The 19463-nt window shown below is 42.3% G+C and overlaps 1 protein-coding gene and 1 long non-coding RNA gene across 3 annotated transcripts in view; one reads left to right on the top strand and one right to left on the bottom strand.

The window, feature by feature from the left end:
* The window catches only part of TBX4 (T-box transcription factor 4), a 38437-nt gene extending 35826 nt beyond the window's left edge, over window positions 1-2611 (top strand). For both annotated transcript variants that reach the window (XM_082068157.1, XM_082068156.1), the window contains exon 9: window positions 27-2611. In XM_082068157.1, coding sequence (XP_081924283.1) covers window positions 27-649 — 623 coding nt within the window. In that variant the 3' untranslated portion in view covers window positions 650-2611. The remainder of the gene's footprint in view (window positions 1-26) is intronic.
* Window positions 2612-12502: 9891 nt separating this feature from the next.
* LOC309447707 lies at window positions 12503-19122 on the bottom strand. The gene is made up of 3 exons (XR_014185659.1): window positions 18311-19122; window positions 17777-18053; window positions 12503-12992 (listed from the first exon to the last, which is right to left on the bottom strand). It is a non-coding gene; the product is annotated as an uncharacterized lncRNA (long non-coding RNA).
* Between the last annotated feature and the right edge of the window lie 341 nt (window positions 19123-19463).

Raw genomic sequence — 19463 nt, 5'->3', positions numbered from 1 at the left:
AACACGCTTTATATCTTTGTTTGCAGAAAGCGCTCGGCACCTGGACTTGCCCTGCAAACGCTCCTACCTGGAAGCCTCCTCTTCTGTAGGAGACGATCACTATTTCCGTTCCCCGCCGCCGTACGACCAGCAGATGCTGAGCCCTTCGTACTGCAGCGAGGTGGCCCCGCGGGAAGCCTGCATGTACTCTGGTTCCGCGCCCGACATCGCTGGCGTCTCGGCGGTCGACGACTTGCCGCCTCCGCCTCCCCCCTTGAGCTGCAATATGTGGACTTCTGTCGCACCTTACACCAGCTACAGCGTTCAGACAATGGAAACTGTCCCTTACCAGCCTTTCCCTGCTCACTTTACCGCCACCACCATGATGCCGCGGCTCCCGTCCATCGCGGGCCAGGGCTCGCAGCCGCCAGGTAACAGCCACTTCAGCGTCTACAACCAGCTGTCCCAGTCTCAGGTCCGGGAGCGCGTTCCGCCTTCGTCGTTCCCCAGGGAAAGGGTGCACCCGTCGGTGTGCGAGAGAAAACCCCCCTCTCCGCACCTAAACGCGGCGAACGAATTCCTGTACTCGCAAAGCTTCTCCTTGGCGAGGGAGTCGTCGCTGCCGTATCATTCAGGGATGGGGACTGTGGAGAACTGGACTGATGGGTGACGCTGACGGCTGAGCGATGCCGCAGCCAACATTACTGCTCCGGGACAGTGTTCGATCGGTGTTGATACCTGTGGGTAACTTGCACTTCGGTGAGACAAATGTGCATTTCCAGAGGGGTCTGTGTGGGTGAAGAGCTTGTATCTTCAGACACACAGAGAATTTCATCTCCTGTCTTGGTGGGCTCGATTCATCAGCCTCTTGCTGACTCCCGAATAAATCGATTCTCACGTCTTCATTACTGATCCAGTAGGAACCGTTTTCATGACTAACAAGTGAAGTAGCTAGGCATTTTCTTTTGCTTGTAACACTAAACATCCATGAGCAAATTTTAGCTATTTGGGAAAAAATTATAGTGCTTGGTTGGTGAAGTCACGGCATCCCAAAACTCAACCTGTTGGGTTGTGTAGCTCAAGGACTGCTGCAGCAGCACTTCTTTGGCTCTTTTTGTCTGTAGAGATTCCTTCTTCCTCTGGAAGTGACGGAGCCGTAGGAGCGCGGGGCCGCGGGGACGCTTGGCGCGGGGTCGGGAGCCGCGGTGCCGCTCCGGTGCCGCCCGGCACGGCGCAGGGTTCGTGCCGTGGCGCTGAGAGGAGAAGGCACCGATGCACAGATGTCTCTTCTTCCCCCCACACCACCATCATTCGTGGCTGTGGGAACCTAAGAAGTGAAGCGTTACGCCCGAGGCCAAACAGCAAATTAATTGCAGCATTAGGAACAGACCCAGTGTCTTCAGATTCTCATCTGTTGATTGAATCCCACTAGCTTATTGCAATATTTAAGTTAAAGCTTCAAAGTTGCTAATACTTTCCAGAAATGATTGCTATACTTGCTGGTCCTTGATTTCTTTCATATTCAGCTGAAACGCGCCTTTTGTGCTATGTTTTTTTTCTTTTGCAGCTAACGTGGAAAGAATTGTTTTCAGCATAAAGAAGGCATAGAGAAAGATTTTCTTAATTGTGGGGTGGGAAGAGTTCCCATTACCTGTCAGGCTTTACGGTGTACAAATATTTGTAGAGCAGGTAAAAATCTGTAGCCAGTGCATACATCGCTAGCGTTGTTTTCTGTGGAAGTACCTTGAACTGACTCCTCCAGCGCTGCCTTTGCCATCCAGAATGTCCCTGTGAGGGCAGGCGGGATCGCTCAGTGACAGCCACAGCACGAAACGGCCTCGTGGGAGAGCAAACTGCGCTCTTTCTGGAACCAAATTCCCCCGATCTTTGCCCAAAAGTGTCCCGAGCAGGGCTGCGTCCTCCTCCGATCTGCGGTGTGTCCATGTTGACCCAAGGGACGGCCACACAGAGGTGAGGCTGGGAGCGTGGTTCCACTAAAAAGCGCAATATTTCAGCTTTAGTCATGCACAGCAGGGTGTTTGGTTTTTTTCCCCCCTCGCTTCCCAGACTGGCAGAGGTAAAAAGCTGAAATACAAATTTGGAAGTCGGGAGGTGCTCCGGCGTTTTGGTGAATCCCTCCCAAGGAAGAGAGGCTGATGGAGGAGGGCGCGTTTCAACCAGGACAGTCTCGTACACCCACTCAGCAGACGATGTGTGTGACCGGTGTGGATTTTGTAATCAGATTTTTGGAAATCACTACCATTTTTGCATGCTGAATAGCTATTTATATACATATATATTTTATATATATATATAAAAATATATATATATCACAAATGCAGGCCACGTGTCCAATTCAGCTTTGCTTTTTACGAATGAAATACTTAATAAAAATGAATGTTGCAAGGTTTTTTTTTGGAAAGACATCTATTTAAGATTTTTTTTTTTTTTTTTATTACACACCTTTGATGTAAAAACTAAGAACTGGTTAGATAAAAAACATATATACTACAGATGAATCTTTATTAGAAACCACATTAGCTACAGGTGGTATGGAATTTAAAAATGTTTGTTACATAGCATGGACATTTTATTTTACATATCAGAACATAAAGTCATTTTACTACTATAAGCTGTCTCTGGGTGCGTTTCAATAATTAGTATAAAAGTGTTCCGTGGTGAATTACTGGTTGCCTCGTCTCTCTTGTGTCTCCTCCTATACCAATATCTCACATTTCCCAAGACGCACACTTGACTCCTTTTTCTTTTCCACCATCTCATAGCTACAGCATCAAACTTTACCTGCCCACAGACCAAGGGATTTTGGTTTGCTTGTGATATCTCATTTTCCTTTGTGTTTTAAAAGAACACATGAGTTGATCTGAATACACTGAGCACCACCAGACTGAGCTAAAAGCAGTCGCTGGAATGATCGCAAAAATCAACAAAATGATGCTTCTGTACTTGTGTGCAGATCAGTTACAAGGACCACAGTGCAGGATTGAGGGGCTGAGGTGGGGAAGGGGTCTGAGGGTGCCACCAACCATCGTTTGAAATGCTCAGTTGGTTTCTCATAGTGACACTGAATCAACACCGAACGAGACAAATGCTGCCACTATAACCTACAAAATAACAGGGTCAGCAGCCCAGGGTCCAAATCACAAGCTGGGCTGGATCTTTGGCCTGTTTTATAAATATGACGAACAGAAAAACGATGTCATTTTTAATGACCTCTCATTGTTTCTATCTTTAACCATTTTTCATGTACCTTCTGCTCATCAGTGTAATAATTATTAATATAACACAGTTTAAGAACAGTAACTCCTATAAGAATTAATTGTTCTAGCATCTTTCGGTTAATGCAGGGGATGTAGAGGAGGCTCAAACGTAATTAATCCGAGTTTGGACTTGCAGGCGCTGCCTTGGTCCGGGCACAGCTGAGGCTCAGGCTCAAACCAGCCACTGGAGCTGAGCGAGTGCCCCGTGAATCCTGTGGCAAATCAAAAGCTTTTAGCTATAAAAATAGCACATGCTATTTGCGAGTACAGGGCCCGATAGTAAAAAGGCTGAGTTAGCACATAAAAGTGCAAAATTTATGCTAATCTGGTCATCTGGGCTCCTTTTATAGGCAATGGAGAGAGATCAGACATTCAGATTAAAAGGGGATGAATCATTCTCCAGTGAGCATCTTTTTCCACTCAGAGAGGAATCGAGCGCAGCCACTTAGATGAGATTTCCCGTTCCTAAATGGCTCAGGTTCAGTTAGTGGGATCCCTCTTCGATGTGACCTTGAGAAAAGCATTCAATTATTCCTTAATTAAATAGCAGCGAGCTTGCAAATCACTTTCGACCTGAACCCGGATCCATAATGAGCATATATAAATACAGAAATATACACACACACACATATATATAATCTTTATATATATATATATATATATACATATATATATATATATATATATATATTTTTTTTTTTAATAGAATGGAAAAATGCTGTTTTGTTTTGTTTGGGTTTTTTTTGGTGTAACTTTTTGGTGTGGTTTCTTTTGTGTGTTTTTATTTGGTTTTTTTTTTTTTTTTGGTGCATGTGGGTGTTTTTTTAATGGTTTCTCTTTTGGTTTGTTGGGGATTTTTTGTTTGTTTCTTTTGGGGTTTTTGGTTGGTTTTGTGTTTTTTTTTTCTATTTTTAAAAATAATAATAATAATAACAACAATTAATATTAATGCTAATATTAATGTTAATATTAATGTTAATAAAATAATAATAATAATAATAATAATAATAATAATAATAATTATTATTATTATTATTATTATTATTATTATTATTATTATTATTATTATTATTATTATTATTATTATTATTATTATTATTATTATTATTATTATTATTATTATTAATTTTCTTGTCACTCCCCCCATGCCCCCGGCCTGCCCAGCTGTGCCCATTCAGAACCAGCACAGCAACATCCACACATCCCTGAGGATTTGGGACTGGCCCATTTTGGAGGCAGAACATTAACTGTCTCTTTGTTTTTCAAATCAGAAACACCAAACATCATTAAAATAAAACAATCCCAACAACCTGCACAGCATTATCAAGTACACACACTGCGTCAGGGCTTGATTTGCGACAGCTGAAACAGATTTATTTCTCAAGAATGTGGAGAACTTCACGTGTGCGGAGGGTGTTTCAGCCCCAGCTCTGGTTAGACGGCTCGTTGCATCGGAACAGAGACCGGCAATCCAAGTGCAGAAAAACTAGAGCCTTTTCAAATCAGATTAAGGCAAAAATTAGCAAGCGTGGAAAAACCTGGATGTGCACATGGTCTGTTTTCCATTGGTGTTTTCTAATCTGTACCTAAAACACTAGGGGAATTCTTTTTTTTTTTAAATCCTGTTTTTCTTTAAGGTAAATGTCCAAATTTAATATTGGCACGAGCAAGCTCAGGCCCACAGAGTCCAACAGCACTTATGGCAGCGCCGAGTTTGGACTTCACGCTAAATAGAGCAAATATTTGTATCAGTTTGCTGAGTATGTGAGTAATAGGAATATTTGCCAAAATTTAAACAAGCTAAACTTAAACCTTGCCAAAAACCCCACCATTCAATTTGGCATCATTGGCAGCTCACAAGCTCCAAGAGGCCTAAGTCTGGAAGAGCCAGGGTGTTTTTTGGCAAACACTGATTTTTTTTTCTCTCTACATTTTGGAAAATTTTTGTCTCTCTATATTAATTTATGATGTCATTAAATAATTCTTTTTGCAGTTTGTATAGAAAGAATGTTTCTTTTGAAGATGAGAACTCCCCTGAGGATGGTTATAGTGGAAAATTCCAGCAGGAGAAAATAATAAAGACCCAAAACCACAACAACTCCTTAGCCACTCATATTCCTGCAGTGGCGTTTGAACAGCAAAAAGATTTACAGTATTTTAATTTAAATATCTGCTCCAAGGAGTTGCCATGGCCTTGACAAGAAGCTGCTTAAATTCTATGTGATTTGAGGGTTTTATTGCTGCGATAGTTGACTGGAACAGAAGTCACGCGTCTGTGACTTGTTGATGGAGAGAATAAGGGGTTGAACTAATTTCCTTTCCACAAAATGTAGGATCAGTATTAAAAAATGAAAGAGAAGAAAATATTTGGAGTGGTACAACGAAAGCAAAACAACTTTGTCCGACATGAACTGTGTTTTAATGTGAAAAGTGGTAAGAGAGAATCTGGCTCTTGGGCTCTGCCTATAAACCAGCCACTGTGGGCATTGGCCCACATATATATATATATATATATATATATATATATATATATATACGCACACACATATAGATTAGTGCAAAGTGCTGAGAACGCTAGTTCAATTAAAATCAAGATAATTTTATCTTAATTATAAACCTGTTTAAAAAAAAAGAGAGAAGACCAAAATCCACCAGAATGAGAACAGCTTACTTTTCAGCAAATACGAATTCTTTTGTCTTTTGGCCGCACACTGTTACGGTTTTGATGAATATTTTCATGGGGGTTGTATTTACAAACTGGAGGAGGGAATTGTGTAGAATGTTGGCACCGTCTACTTGGACACCCATGATTTCAACAATTCGGAAAGACAAAATTTGACGAATGTTCTAGTTGGGAGGTTTACACTTATAGCAGGAAACTGGGCCAAATTAGTGTACTGAGCCTCAGATGCAGGAGCGACAATATTTACTAGAGAACAACGTGCAGAGAACATTATGTGCAAAACTACTATTTCTCCGTAGCAGCCTCTATCTTACGTAAGGCAGAAAACAATCTGTGCTGGAGTTCAGCATTCAGCAGAGATGAAAAAGAGTATTTTCATATTTTCATGCCAAAATCATAAGGCTCGGTCCTCTTTCTGTCGAAGTCAATAGGAAAGCTTTTATAGGCTCCGGTTTAGCAAGAGCAGCCTTCGAATCTTTTCTGCAAGCCCAGCTTGGCTGTGCAGTGTGCGGTTTAGGTAGGAGCCACGATGTCTTTTTGATGGGCGACACAGCCACACATTGCAAGCCATGGTTTGCTTGTGCCCTGAGTACCTCAGCAACTGAGAGAAGAATAAAATGTTGAAGTTAATACATTATGTTGTGTTTAATATCAGTTGTGAATCTAATATGCCTATGGATAGCTCAAAATATCAGAAGAATAAGGCTCAAACCATTTATTATCCTCGCTAAATCCAAGCGCTCATTTTAGCCTGAAATTTTCGAGCGGATCTCCCTGGACATGAGGAATCAATCATGTGGGATCCTAGAAAGGTGATGAACTCGCTCAGTGCATCAGAATTAATGGGAAACAGTCAGCGTGCGGTGGATCCCTAAACTGAAAGTCAAGGTGACAGCTACTGAGCAACTACGTACAGGACAAAAATGGAAGTAGGGATAGGTAATCAATTCGATTTAAAGTAAAAAAAGTACCCACAATGTCTTACCTATTTAGACATTTTTAGGTCTAGGGGTTTGGTCTAAGCCTTACCTATGAGAACACCAAAGGTGACCAAGAAGAGAAGCACACCGAAGATTTTAGCCACATAAAAAGCCTGTTTTAAATGGATCTGCATTCTTCCTTCCCACCCTTTTGAAGACACAACCAGTTCAAAGCTCAGCTGGTTTTCCCCGCCTCGCTCCCACCGTTTATCACCATGAAGGCAAGTAGACAGGTTAGAAGCAGGACAAACTTCCACTGGGATTTCTGCCCAGTATCACGGAGAAGGGCCCGATTTACACTCAGAGTTAGACCCGAGCACATGCCTGTTACAGAAGTGTTTATATGTATATGCTGAGATAGCACCTAGGGCGGAGTCAACTCTTGTGTTATGGAGAGAGGTTTGGGTTGTTCTCCAAGTTTACTTCTTTTAACCAATTCTGTTCTCATAATATGTAAAGAACTATGCATACCACAGCTCTGCTCTCCATAGATCGAAAATAGGTATCTGAAAATGTGCAAAAAAAGGAGAAAAGTAACTTTTATCCTATTTAAGACAGACTAAACATGCCCTTCCTCTGGGTATCTCTTATTACTCCTTTGGTTAAGTTCCGATTTTACAGGTGTATGCGTCAGTCCTGATCATTGTATTGATGCTAATAAAAAAAACTACTATTGATTTCAAAATGACAGGGTGTTTTCCTACCACACATACCCTTTCCTGACAGGCTAACATAGTAACAATTCCTCACTTGGCTCCAACACTAAGCTCGGGTGTTTCCTTGGAAATATTTAGTTCCTTTCAGTTGTTTCTTACTGCGGATTGAGGTCCTTCGTGTGGCAATGGTTCCTTGCATTGGTTTTCCACAGCCCAGCTGCTTTTGGGTCCTTCCCAGTTTTCCTTTCCATAGATACTGCTGTGTACCATTTCGATGAATCATGCTTTCTTCTAATAAAATATTATCTGAGTTCGATGCCAAAGGCCAGATTTCTATAAAACAGATTCAGAATGAGCAATAAGTACAGCAAAAATGATTTATTTTTTTTTTTTGTTCTGTGATTTTTGCCCCCCCGTCATTTTTGGGTGTCAGAGACTCCTTAGAAGACCAGTAGCACTACAGGAACTGAGCAACTCATTGCATCATTTAGTCTCATTTAAGAGCTGCCTTTTCTGCTGGAGTCCATTAGCAAAGGCATTCCTGGGCAGGGCCTACAAGAGCTAGTTCAGTTCTTGGGTCAACAAAATATCTGTCCTCTTATTACTCTGACCTTTCCCACCCCGGTCCCTAAAGCAAAGTGACAGGGAGCACAGTGGCGGCTGCCAAGGGTCAGCGCCGAGGGGAAGGAGCAGGAGGCCCCGGGGGAAAACTCCTTTTCCTGAGGTTCCAGGCCCAAGGGAAATGGGTCTTGTTATTCTTTGCACCTCTCGTCTTGGCAAGAAGGTGACCCAGCACCCAGCAAAACATTCGACCAAATCCTCGGGACAATGGCGATGCACAACAAAGCTGAGCTGGGTGTCCCGGCAGCACCCACGGAGAGCTCGGAATTGGGGACGTTGCCACTGGTTGTGAGCAGCCGTCACCCGAGTCCCTGCAGCAGAATGGTGACAGTCGGTAGACACTTTAGAATCATTGAATCATTGAATCATTTTGGTTGGAAGAGACCCTTAAGATCCATAGCCCAACCATAACCTAAATCTAGCACTAAACCACATCCCTAAGAGTCTCATCTATATGGCTCTTAAACACCTCCAGGGATGGTGACTTTGGCTTACAAAAGTCATTATAACTTACCAACAGTGACACAAGAAGAGCTGCACACGGCCAACCACGCCAGCAAGGCAAACAAAATTCCTGTGTTGCTCAGCTGATTTGGCTGGTTTTGGCTAAACTGCCCAAAAAGGCGAGGTCTTCAGAGCTTCAGGGGCTCAACAATGTCTTTCATGTGTTGGTACAGCGCCTCACACAGAGGAACAAGAGGGAATTGCCAATATAAAGTGATAATAATGGCTGTCCACACATTTCATTTAATAGGGTACATTCTTTTTTGTAATATTACTGAAAATCGCTAAAATATAAATGAAATAAAAACTGTTCTTTTACTAATAACAGCCAGTCGTACTGTCCTTCATAGCCACATATAAAAACATTCAATAAATATTTTAAAATGTCTTGCTCTATGGGAAAATACTACACTATAAATGAGACTTCTGGAGATGTTGCCTAAATTAGACTTGTTCAAATGCCTTTGTGATATTTAATCGTAATAATAAAAGCTGGAGTGCTTTTGCCTTTCCATCAGAAACTGGTCTTAGATGTTTTGCTAGTCCCACTCTATACTGGCAACACGGCGTCGTGGTGTATAATTTCATAGACACAAAGACACTTCACTACCATAGCTCTCATTATTAAACAATATATTTTAATTGTCACCACCTTTTCATATAGACATGTGCCAAATCTATCCTTATTGGCTTCAACTGAGCTACACAAGGGATGAATTTGGCTCAATATATATAAAAATAAAGCAAGTCAAGTAATAAAAAGAAATGTTTGGGTTTCTTTTTTTATAGCAGTCAATGCTTTTTGCCATAAGAACACACATGCCTGGCCAGTAAAATCCCATGATAAAGGGCTAAAGTGTTTCAGACTTCATATGCAGAGTAGCCAATGGTGTTTAATTGCAATAGCGAAAGATGCTATGTTATAAAAGCAGTTCTTACCTGGAGAGGGATCCGTGCTCTCCAATGAAGCTTAATTACCCAAGACATGCTGAGTTTTTCCCTCCTGGCAATAACCTCTAACACCAATAACTCTGCTATTTCTTTTGACATCTGAATAGCTGAATATTGTTAATTTTTGTTCCAATTTCCTTATTTGGATTATAGCCTTCCAGCGCTTTACTTCCGATGAAAGTTTTGAACATTATAAGAGCTTCATTCCTGAGACATTCCTCTTTCTTTCTCCACTTTTCCCCTCGGAATTTCGCACTCCCCCAGCTCTTTACGCCTTCCCAGCGTATTCAGCTCCAGATGGAGATTTATGCATTTCCCCCCTTGTGATTCTTTCCTGCTCCACTCGAAAGGTTTCAGCTTCGTCTCAGGCCCAGAAGATCCACGTTTCTGCAGCATGAACTTACTTTAGACACTGAAGAAAAGGCCTGGCCTAAGTCTCAAGCCCTCCCGGGTTGTGTTTTCCAGCTCTCACGCACACGAACACACAGATCCCTGCACAGGGCACGGAGCAGCCGCTCTGAAATGAGCAGCAGAGCTCATAGCAAGTCCTTCTTTTACCTGTGCAAAAAAACATTCCAACTCATATTATTGTGGGGAAACGGAGTCTTCATTATTTATTGTTATATTAGATTTATAGCCCAGACTTGTGCTGAGCTTTTATTAACTCATAAGGAGAAGATTCAGTTTTTAGGTAGAAAAACGCGGGGTGTTTTTTTTTGAGGTGGGGAGGCAACTTCTCCCGTGGAAAATGATGTGCTACTGAGCCATGATTTAGAATCGTCACCTGCGTTATCCTCCTCATCCTCACGCCTGCATCCTCGGCTTTTGATGAAGCCAATTTCCTGAGTGCATGTGAGAGCCTGTGGCTGCAGCCCGAACAATCCTGCCTCAGTGCCTCCCTTGTGTTGTTGATCCTTTAATTTCCTCCAGCCGACTCCTGCAGGGGACTAGTTCGAAGTTTTATGCTACTCTTTTGGACTAATCATTTACGACCGACTTTAGGGGAAAAAATTTCAGTAAAAAAAGCCCACAGTTACATACTGCTACTCCGAGATAGAAGGGTCACTAATTGGGATGTACTCGTAGCCAAACGGCAACAAAGGTTTAACAGCGACTCATAGGAACCTAAAAACTCTGCCCAAAGCTTTATAACCCGACCAGTTATTCAGAATCTTATTCTGCAATTATGGTTGCAATCCATAAAAATGTGGCTGCAGCACAAATTTTCACACCTGGGAAAACCAGGCCAGCAGAAAGTCATGTAAAGCTGATTAACAGACGGAATCACAATATCAGGACAAATATCTCCTGTTCTGATGGTTATGAAAGTTACACTCAGGACTCTGACCATGGGCCCGGTTCTATGTGTTAAAAAGACAAAATTGAAGAGTATCTGAAAGAAAGACACATGCTGGACTAGGAATTAAAATCTGGGCCTTGGGGGCTGTTGGCTAATGACAAAACAGGAAACGAGATGAAATACAGAAGGGACACACATTAATTTCTCCAGGATTTTTGATGTTAATGCTCAATAAAATGGAGATCAAAAGATTAATTTTGTTATATAAGAAAAACAGTTTTCATTTAACGCTACTTTGTAATAAAATCTACTAACTTCCAACTTAAAGTTGAGAGTCTGATGTTCATCTCTTAGACAACAACCCTATTATTTTCTTTTATCATGTTAATTATGTTATCATAGATGCCTATTTTCAAAATACATTCTTTTTAAATAGTGTAGCTTTTCTGAGCTGTGCTAATGAAGAATATGATGACAGCAGCGACCCAGGCTTAAATATACAGACACAAAGGGTCAATTGTAATCATCATTTTTGCATTTCTATACATTATGGGTGATAAAATAATTATTGAAGGATTTTTTTATTACATGAAAGGATAAATTTATATAACACTTGGATACATTTTACACACTGGCTACCACTACAAACTATTGTTAAATCTTGAAATCGATACATTAGTTGAAGTGAAAGAAAAGTCACACTACATGTTCAACCAACAACAACAATGGGTTCTGCTGCTGCTCCGGCTGCATCTGTTAGTGTAGATAAACATTGATAATTCAACCTTTTCACATGCTCGTGATAAAAAACTCTGAGATTCAATTAAAAATTATCCTGGCACACTAAATCACACGTATTCCCAAAAACTTGAGAAAGGAGGAGATAGAAAGCCTGAAGTGATCATTGCGATGAATGGTCGTGTATGGCAGAAACAGAAAAATCTCAAGCAGCAGCCGATTTATACGCTGCTAATTCCTTCCTTAGACGATCAGACTTAGACTGGTCTGATTTCAGCAGGAAAATCTCTGCATAGAGATCAACACTGGTCTCAAGCATAAGATCCTAATTATTTGAAAGGCATTTGTTTTCATAGCTTTTTTTTTTATGTGTCCAAGTCGATGGCATTTTAATGCCTTATTAAATGGTTGTTTTACAGCAGCCCGTCTGTTCAGTCTCTGTGCCCATGTCTGTACTTTGTGCTGCAGGATTTTACCTTTCATGCTCGCCAAAAAAATATTTTCCGAATTCCCTATAAAAATTTTCGATATTTCCTAAGACAAATAGAGTATTTCTTTTTTTTACATACTCTAAAATGACATTGATACGGTAGATACAACATATATGCCTCGCCATTTATGGTGTGCTTGTAAAAAAGGTGAAGGTTTGTGTTCATTAAAGGGATACGCTCGCTAGCTTGGGCCCAGCTCTATATGATTTTTAAATTACATAAACAAATGCAAATGTTTTCCTTTCTGTTTTTCTTTAATTCAGTTTAAATCCCAGCAATACAAAATACGCAAACACTCCCTACCATGTTTTTAGCCCAGACGTTGCCATGTGGGGTCAAGAAATAAAATGAACCAATTCAAAAGCAACTTGAAATAAAATTAAATCGATGAGAAGGTTTTATATCAAATTACTTAGAAGTGTGTGTAAGGTAAACAAACATTCTAATATGAAAAGGTAGCTTTAAAATGATATGTTTGCCAGCATCCTGACAACAGTCCCAGTGAAACGTCTCTTTTAAACATATGGTGAAACTCGTGCTTTGTGAAGTCAAATGGCAGAACACCCACTGACTTAGTGGGGCCAGAATTTGTGCCCAGGGAGCTTTTTCCCATCACTCACATGCAGCCACTTGCATTGAAGAACAGCTTTATCAGAGCTGGCATTACATAATAAAGTCCCTTCCTTATGTATCTTATCAGTCCTGATGAATACATCGTATGGGTCAGCAGAACTCCTTTAAGATAAATTGCCCGTTTTCAGTTCTCGAGGGTTGTGTAGCAGTAATGAACAGATGATGGAAGCAGCCAGACCTACAAAAGAAATAGTATTTTAAAAGTACTGTACTTAGGGGAAAAAAGGTTTGCCTTTGTACATAAAGAGCTCTATTCATTAAAAGAAGTTTTTACAAATGTGGTTATTTCAAATAGTCAAAAAGTGTGAAATACACTTAAAATGAGTAAAACTTGTGGGTTTTCCTCTGGGTTAAATATGTGCCATACTAATAAAGCTCTCCTCACACCTCTTCCTAACTCAGAGTCCTTGGCCTCATTCTGCAAGATGGTTTGAATTGAGGGAGCTCAGTGCTTTGCTGGAATGGACCATTAGCCGTTAAAGTCCCAGCTCTGCGAAGATTAATGGACTTTAAAGGGATACAGAAGAAATCACCCAAATCCGACGTTCTGCACAGCACAGCCCAGTGTCCCGCACCCAGCCCAATGTCCCGCACCCAGCCCAGTGTCCCGCACCCAGCCCAGTGTCCCGCACCCATCCCAATGTCCCGCACCCATCCCAGTGTCCCGCACCCAGCCCGGTGTCCCTCACCCAGCCCAGTGTCCCTCACCCAGCCCAATGTCCCTCACCCAGCCCAGTGTCCCTCACCCAGCCCAATGTCCCGCACCCAGCCCAGTGTCCCTCACCCAGCCCAGTGTCCCGCACCCAGCCCGGTGTCCCGCACCCAGCCCAGTGTCCCTCACCCAGCCCAGTGTCCCGCACCCAGCCCGGTGTCCCTCACCCAGCCCAGTGTCCCTCACCCAGCCCGGTGTCCCTCACCCAGCCCAGTGTCCCGCACCCAGCCCAGTGTCCCTCACCCAGCCCGGTGTCCCGCACCCAGCCCAGTGTCCCTCACCCAGCCCAGGCAGCGCCGACGTGACTGAGCTCCGTGTCATAACGATTCTACCCCGAGCATCCCACTGGAGGACAGGGCACTCTAAGGAGTAGCTGCTACACTGAGCAACTGCTACATTGAGTAGCTGAGCAGGCACAATAAAGGTGAAATAGGGATGGAAACCAAGTCACCCAAATCAGAAACATCAAGAAACCTCAGATCTTCCCGACAGCCCCCATTAGGTCATGTTTTAAAGCACAAGTTACTCTGAATTGTGTCTAAATGCTCAGAAGATCTGGAGTTGCTCCAGAATCAAAGAGCATCCCAAGCACAGATGTGGGGTCACCGATGCAGAGGCCCCAGTATCAGTAACTGGATCTCCTGTTCAACGGTAATGTGCTTGTTTCTGCGGGAGGGTTCCCACATTCAGAACCAGTTTTCTGATGCTCTCCTTACCTGTATTTAAGATGTACCTGGCACTTACACTGCATGCAAAACATATCGACAGCTTACACCCGAAAAACCCACCCCTGCTTCATGTTCCATGCAATGAACCCCTGCTGAAATCAGTACCACTGATTTAGGTGGGAATTCATTCAACAGGAGTATTACAGAGTGATGAAAATCTTTGCACAACTGATTTTCCAGCGTTTGAGCCCTCCTACTGCTTGAAGCAAGCTTCAAATAGCTTTAAAATGAAATAAATGTGTTAAAATCAGATTATTCATAAGTAGACACTTCCCCAGCTTTTGGCATGTCAGTCCAGAAGCTGAGATATCTGTGTTTAACATAAATGTGTTTAAACCCATGCACTTATTTGCCTTTGCTTCTGTAACTCCGGTATCAGGGTCCGCTGCTGCACATGCCAATGACACCAGAAATGCAACACGATGGCTCCAGGATGGGTCAGGTACAGGAAAAACAGACATTTAGGAAATGGCTTTCGATACAAAAACTCTAAAGCTGATTCTCTGTTTGCTATAGCAAAAAAAAACCCTCAAAATCCCATTGCACTTGGTTTAAAGTAGCAGGAAAATTATTGGTCTATTACTTAGTTCACATGCGTAGACTCAAGAAATCATAAAGATATTTTCCAGCTAGACAGATCACGTATGTTTCAGCCACATGGTATTGTATCAATCCTTCAGTAAGGTACAGATTTTCTTTGCTTCATCTAACATTAGAGATGGAGAACGTAGTAGCAGCATACCTCCTGGAACATTAACAAATTAATAAATATATTGCAGCATATTTATGCCAGGAGAAAATAATGAATGATAGAGCCATGTGTTTCTTCGAAACTATAATGCTTGTTTATGAAAACTGAAAAGTCTCTCGTTCTGCCCACAGCAGGAATCCCGGAACAGGAGCTGATGTCTTCGTCCACCGCTCCAACTCCCTGTCCCCAGGGAACTGGGGCTCTCAGAAGAGCCATTTTGCCCCCAGGGCTTTGGGCTCCTCCCAGGGCTCCCCAGGTGCCCTGCAGAGTCCCACCGAGCGCTTGGCCAAACCACAGATCCTTTTCCAAAGAAACAGCCGTGAAAACGTTCGACAGATTTAACCACTGTCAGATGTTCTTTGAGCAGAGTATGAATTTCTCTCCCGAGAACATAAACTTTTTGTTGTAATAAGCCACCATCTTCTCAAGTGCTTTGATTTCCTCTGTCAAGGCTGCCCCCAGACCCTGAGCCGCATCTGTGTCCAGCCTGGGAGGTGTTTGAAACGTGGGGAGGCTAAAACACGAGCAGTTACAAGAGCGTTTTTCAAACACTGAAAATGTTAAATGACGCTGTGCCAGCCACTGAAACGGGTCCCTTCGCACCAAACTCATGCAGTGGTTTTGCAATATTAACAAAGCCACGAATAAACTGTCTGAAATAGCAGGAGCAACCATCCCTAAACCCACCCAAGCCCTTGCTGCCGTTGTCTGGAGCTGCTCAGGACTGTCCTGCCTCCATTTGCTTTGTGTCTGTGAAAACCATTCCCTGGCTGGCCCTGCACGCGTAATTAATTACTTCTGCTTGCGATGATTCACTTGTCTGTGGATTTGATTTCAGGCTGATGACTTTCAGGGTATTACAGACCATTTGTAAAGACGTCAGTTCCTGTTCAAATGTTTTACTTCATACCAAGATATCATCTAGAGATAATCCGAAACAGGCATGCTGTACCATACCTTCTCCCCATCCCCTAAAACGCAGCAGGTGCTGAGCCAAAAGACATCTTTTGAAATTGCAGTAGGTCTTGTCCCGCTCTGAAAGCTGCTCCCTCCCCCCTTTCCTGTTACTTGGCTCCACAGAATCTGCTTGGGCCACCATTTGACTTTAATCAGAACTGCAAGTGAGGTCCAAAACCTGTTGAAAGCTCACTTATCCCATCCCGGCTCATTTCCTTGATGCCCAGTAGCACTTCTTACTGCTTTGCTTTCACAAAATAGCGAGGTGCGGTGTCATGGGTTGCTTCCCTTCAGAATCAGGCTGTGGTAGACCACAGTGTGCAGGCTCTATATTTATTGGATCCAGAGAACTGATTTTTCTAACTGGAAAGAAAACCTTTCAGGGAACGTAACCAGTACAGTGATATTGTGATTGTGGGGTAGCCGTGGTGTCTTTATCCCTGCTGACACAAGTCCCAACAGCAGCGGTGACTCTCGCTTCAGCACAGGCTTCAAAACTCAGTGTAGCCTGGAAGTACTTGGTGGACCTTTATGGTTTGTATTGACCTCTGAGCTGTTGGATTTTCAAAGTTAAAGTTACTGTGCTAGAGCAAGTATACTTACCTACACATCCTATGCTGCGAGGAAATCACTTGAGAACATTCTGGAGTTTTGCATTTAAAATGAATTTCAATTTCTTAGTGCAAGAGAAAATTAACCTGAGCAGCTAAGGATTCAGCAATGTCTTGGCCCTTCAAATGTGATCCTTGTCACTCTACCTTTACTTGGGTAAAAAGGTATGGCAACAAGCAGCAGCTGTACCCGTTCCCTGCTGCACCAGGAGAACCTGCTCCCTGCAGATCAGTTATCTACAAATACTCTGCTTCACCTGGGCCGCAGAGTTAAAATATCCGGAGATTTAATTTGTAAGACAATACTTCCAGCATGCATTACTCTATTACTGGCCGTAATGAAATCCAAATCCTTCCACAGCTTATCCATCATTTTAGTTATATTTCTTGCTCAAAAGAGGATGAATGTTCAAAATCAATTTCCCCACCTTTTGGATGTGTCACTCTCTCTGCTTGAGAGCCATTCATTCATTTTCAGTCCACCTAGTCCAATAACTTCAGTTTGAGAAAAGATACTCTATTCCATTCATTTCACAGATCCTAATATACATTCAAAAAGCAAACTGACCAAACCTAGAGAAAAGCTATAACTTTATCCCCATTCCTCCAGAGCTCAGCACTTTCAGCTTCATGTCTTCACATTTTCGGAACTGATTGAAGAACTTTCCCCAGACATTTCTGAGGCTCTTTCTTGGCCAGTCTCAGAACAGTTTTTATGGCCAATTTTTTCATAAGTCTAATATTTAACTGTACTACTTCCTTTAATTTTTCCACAGCTGCCAACTTTCCTTGTTTTACAAACCAAGATTATCACTTTTCCTAATTGTATGGTAAGGCCGGGGATCGGATTAGGATTGCCCCTTTTCATCATTCATTTTATAAACAGTACTTGAGTTTCAGGTTTGGCTGCTGGGAGCCCCAGTTTCTGTCCATCTTTCCAGCCATTCAGCGGGGCTGTGATCTGCACAGACCAGATGTGCTCCCTCCTGAAACCCAAAGCTCAGAAGAAGAGGGTTTGATAGTTTTTGAGCCGATCTGAATTATCCCATCTGAGCCCCTCTAAATTTCAAATGACAAGTATTTTCTCATTTCCCATTTATCAGAGGTGACTGACTGAATCATTTTGTTATACTATGGACTTCAGATATGACCTAAGATTCTTTGATTTCATATCTAAATGGATATTTTTATTTATCTCTTCACCTGTGTTGGGAAGGTCCGAGCTGGGCATAACTTTCCTACTTTCTTCTGGTAGGATTTCTGGGTGATAGCAGTTGAATTGCTGGACAAGACAGTGATGTTGCCAGTTCAGTCCTGGAGGTTCGTATCCAGCCTCCCCATCTGCCAGGGCATTTTGTAGATGTCCCCAGATATTTCTTATCACAGGTCTTTCCAAAAAGAGCTTCCAGACATTGCAGATTCTTGTTGAAATCACATCTGGCCATCTTTGATCTCTGTAATTCCTGCAGAAAACAAGGTACTTGAGAAAAGAAAAAGAAAAGAAGCAACAACTTTTCAGATACTGGTGCTTAAAAACACTGTCTAGATGTTCTGAATTAATATGGTGCTAGAAGAAGTCAGATGGCTGTATGCCAAGACTCAACTCAAGGTGTATTTTTATGGCAAAGCTATAAACCCACAAAATAAGTGGTTTATAATGGAAAGTCTGACACACTTTTAATATTAAGAGCAGAAATATACTGGTTGTGGTAAGTATTTGACAGCTGCGTTACTCACCTGTCAGCTGTTCCGCCCCAACGAGTCCGTTTGGATGGCAGGATTCCTCCTTTATCTTCTCCTCGTTCAGCCACGCGGCTTCGGCACAGATGGGCCAGGCCATATTCTGCACTTCATTCCAGAGCCTTTCAAAAGCCTTTTCGTGGCTGATTACGGGGAAAAGCAACAACTGGGGTTCCCTGCAGTCTTCTGGAGCTTGTTGCACCAACTTGGCTCCAGGCAGAGAGCAGCTTTCATCAGCCAAAAAATGAGAGTTTTCCAGGGACACTCATCCTTTTGAGTGGCACTTCCCACAGGTGACAAGGTGGTGTGGTTGGGAAGAACCGCGGGACTGAGGATGTGAGCCTTGCTTTCAATGTGAAACTCCATCAAAAACCACCCTTGGAATCTCTGCTGATACCAGAGCTGATCCATAGATCAGCCCATGCATGACTGGAGAAAGGAGCAACCTTGAGTAACATTCAGAATACTCTATCAGTTTGCATAGGCATAAAGATTATTGACATGCTGTGAATGTGATAATAATAAGAAAACATTGGCAATAATGATAAAGGACTAGAAAACATCTCATAAGGCTGAAATGTCATACAAATAAATACTATACCTAACTCAATATGTTATAACTATAATTTGGAAAATGACAAGGGACAGTTTTACTCACACATGAATGGTCATCTACACTAGTCAACATCTCATTTACAACATATATATGTATATGTCAAGGGAAAGTAGGAGGGAGAAGTGTGAAAAGGCAGCACCCTTCTTCATTAGGAATATTCAAGATGACAAGAGTTCAAACCAGTGGTGTTCACTGGCTCTATCTGAGCTCTATTAAACCCGAGATTCCCAAGTATGGTTATGGATATATTTTCCATCCCAGGCATCTCGATTTGCAGTCGTGTTCTTCAGGAAAACCAAGAAAGAAAGGAGTCAGTCTTTGGTTGTCAGAATAGAAGCTGAGACATGCACACACACACTTATATACACATCTTGAACTGATTTCATACTTCACACACAAGTTGGAGAGAAAAGATTGTGACTCCAAGTGAACGAAATCTAAACAGCTGACAAATAAACACAGGATGATGGATTAAAGTTTCTAAGTAGCATGCAGGCCTTCTATACGATAAGATTAAGGTTTTTTACTCTTAAT

This window comes from Streptopelia decaocto (assembly GCF_964273445.1).
Source record: "Streptopelia decaocto genome assembly, chromosome: 18".
Lineage (NCBI taxonomy): Eukaryota > Metazoa > Chordata > Aves > Columbiformes > Columbidae > Streptopelia > Streptopelia decaocto.
Note: the sequence above shows the minus strand (reverse complement) of the source record. Positions and strands in the feature narration are given on the sequence as shown.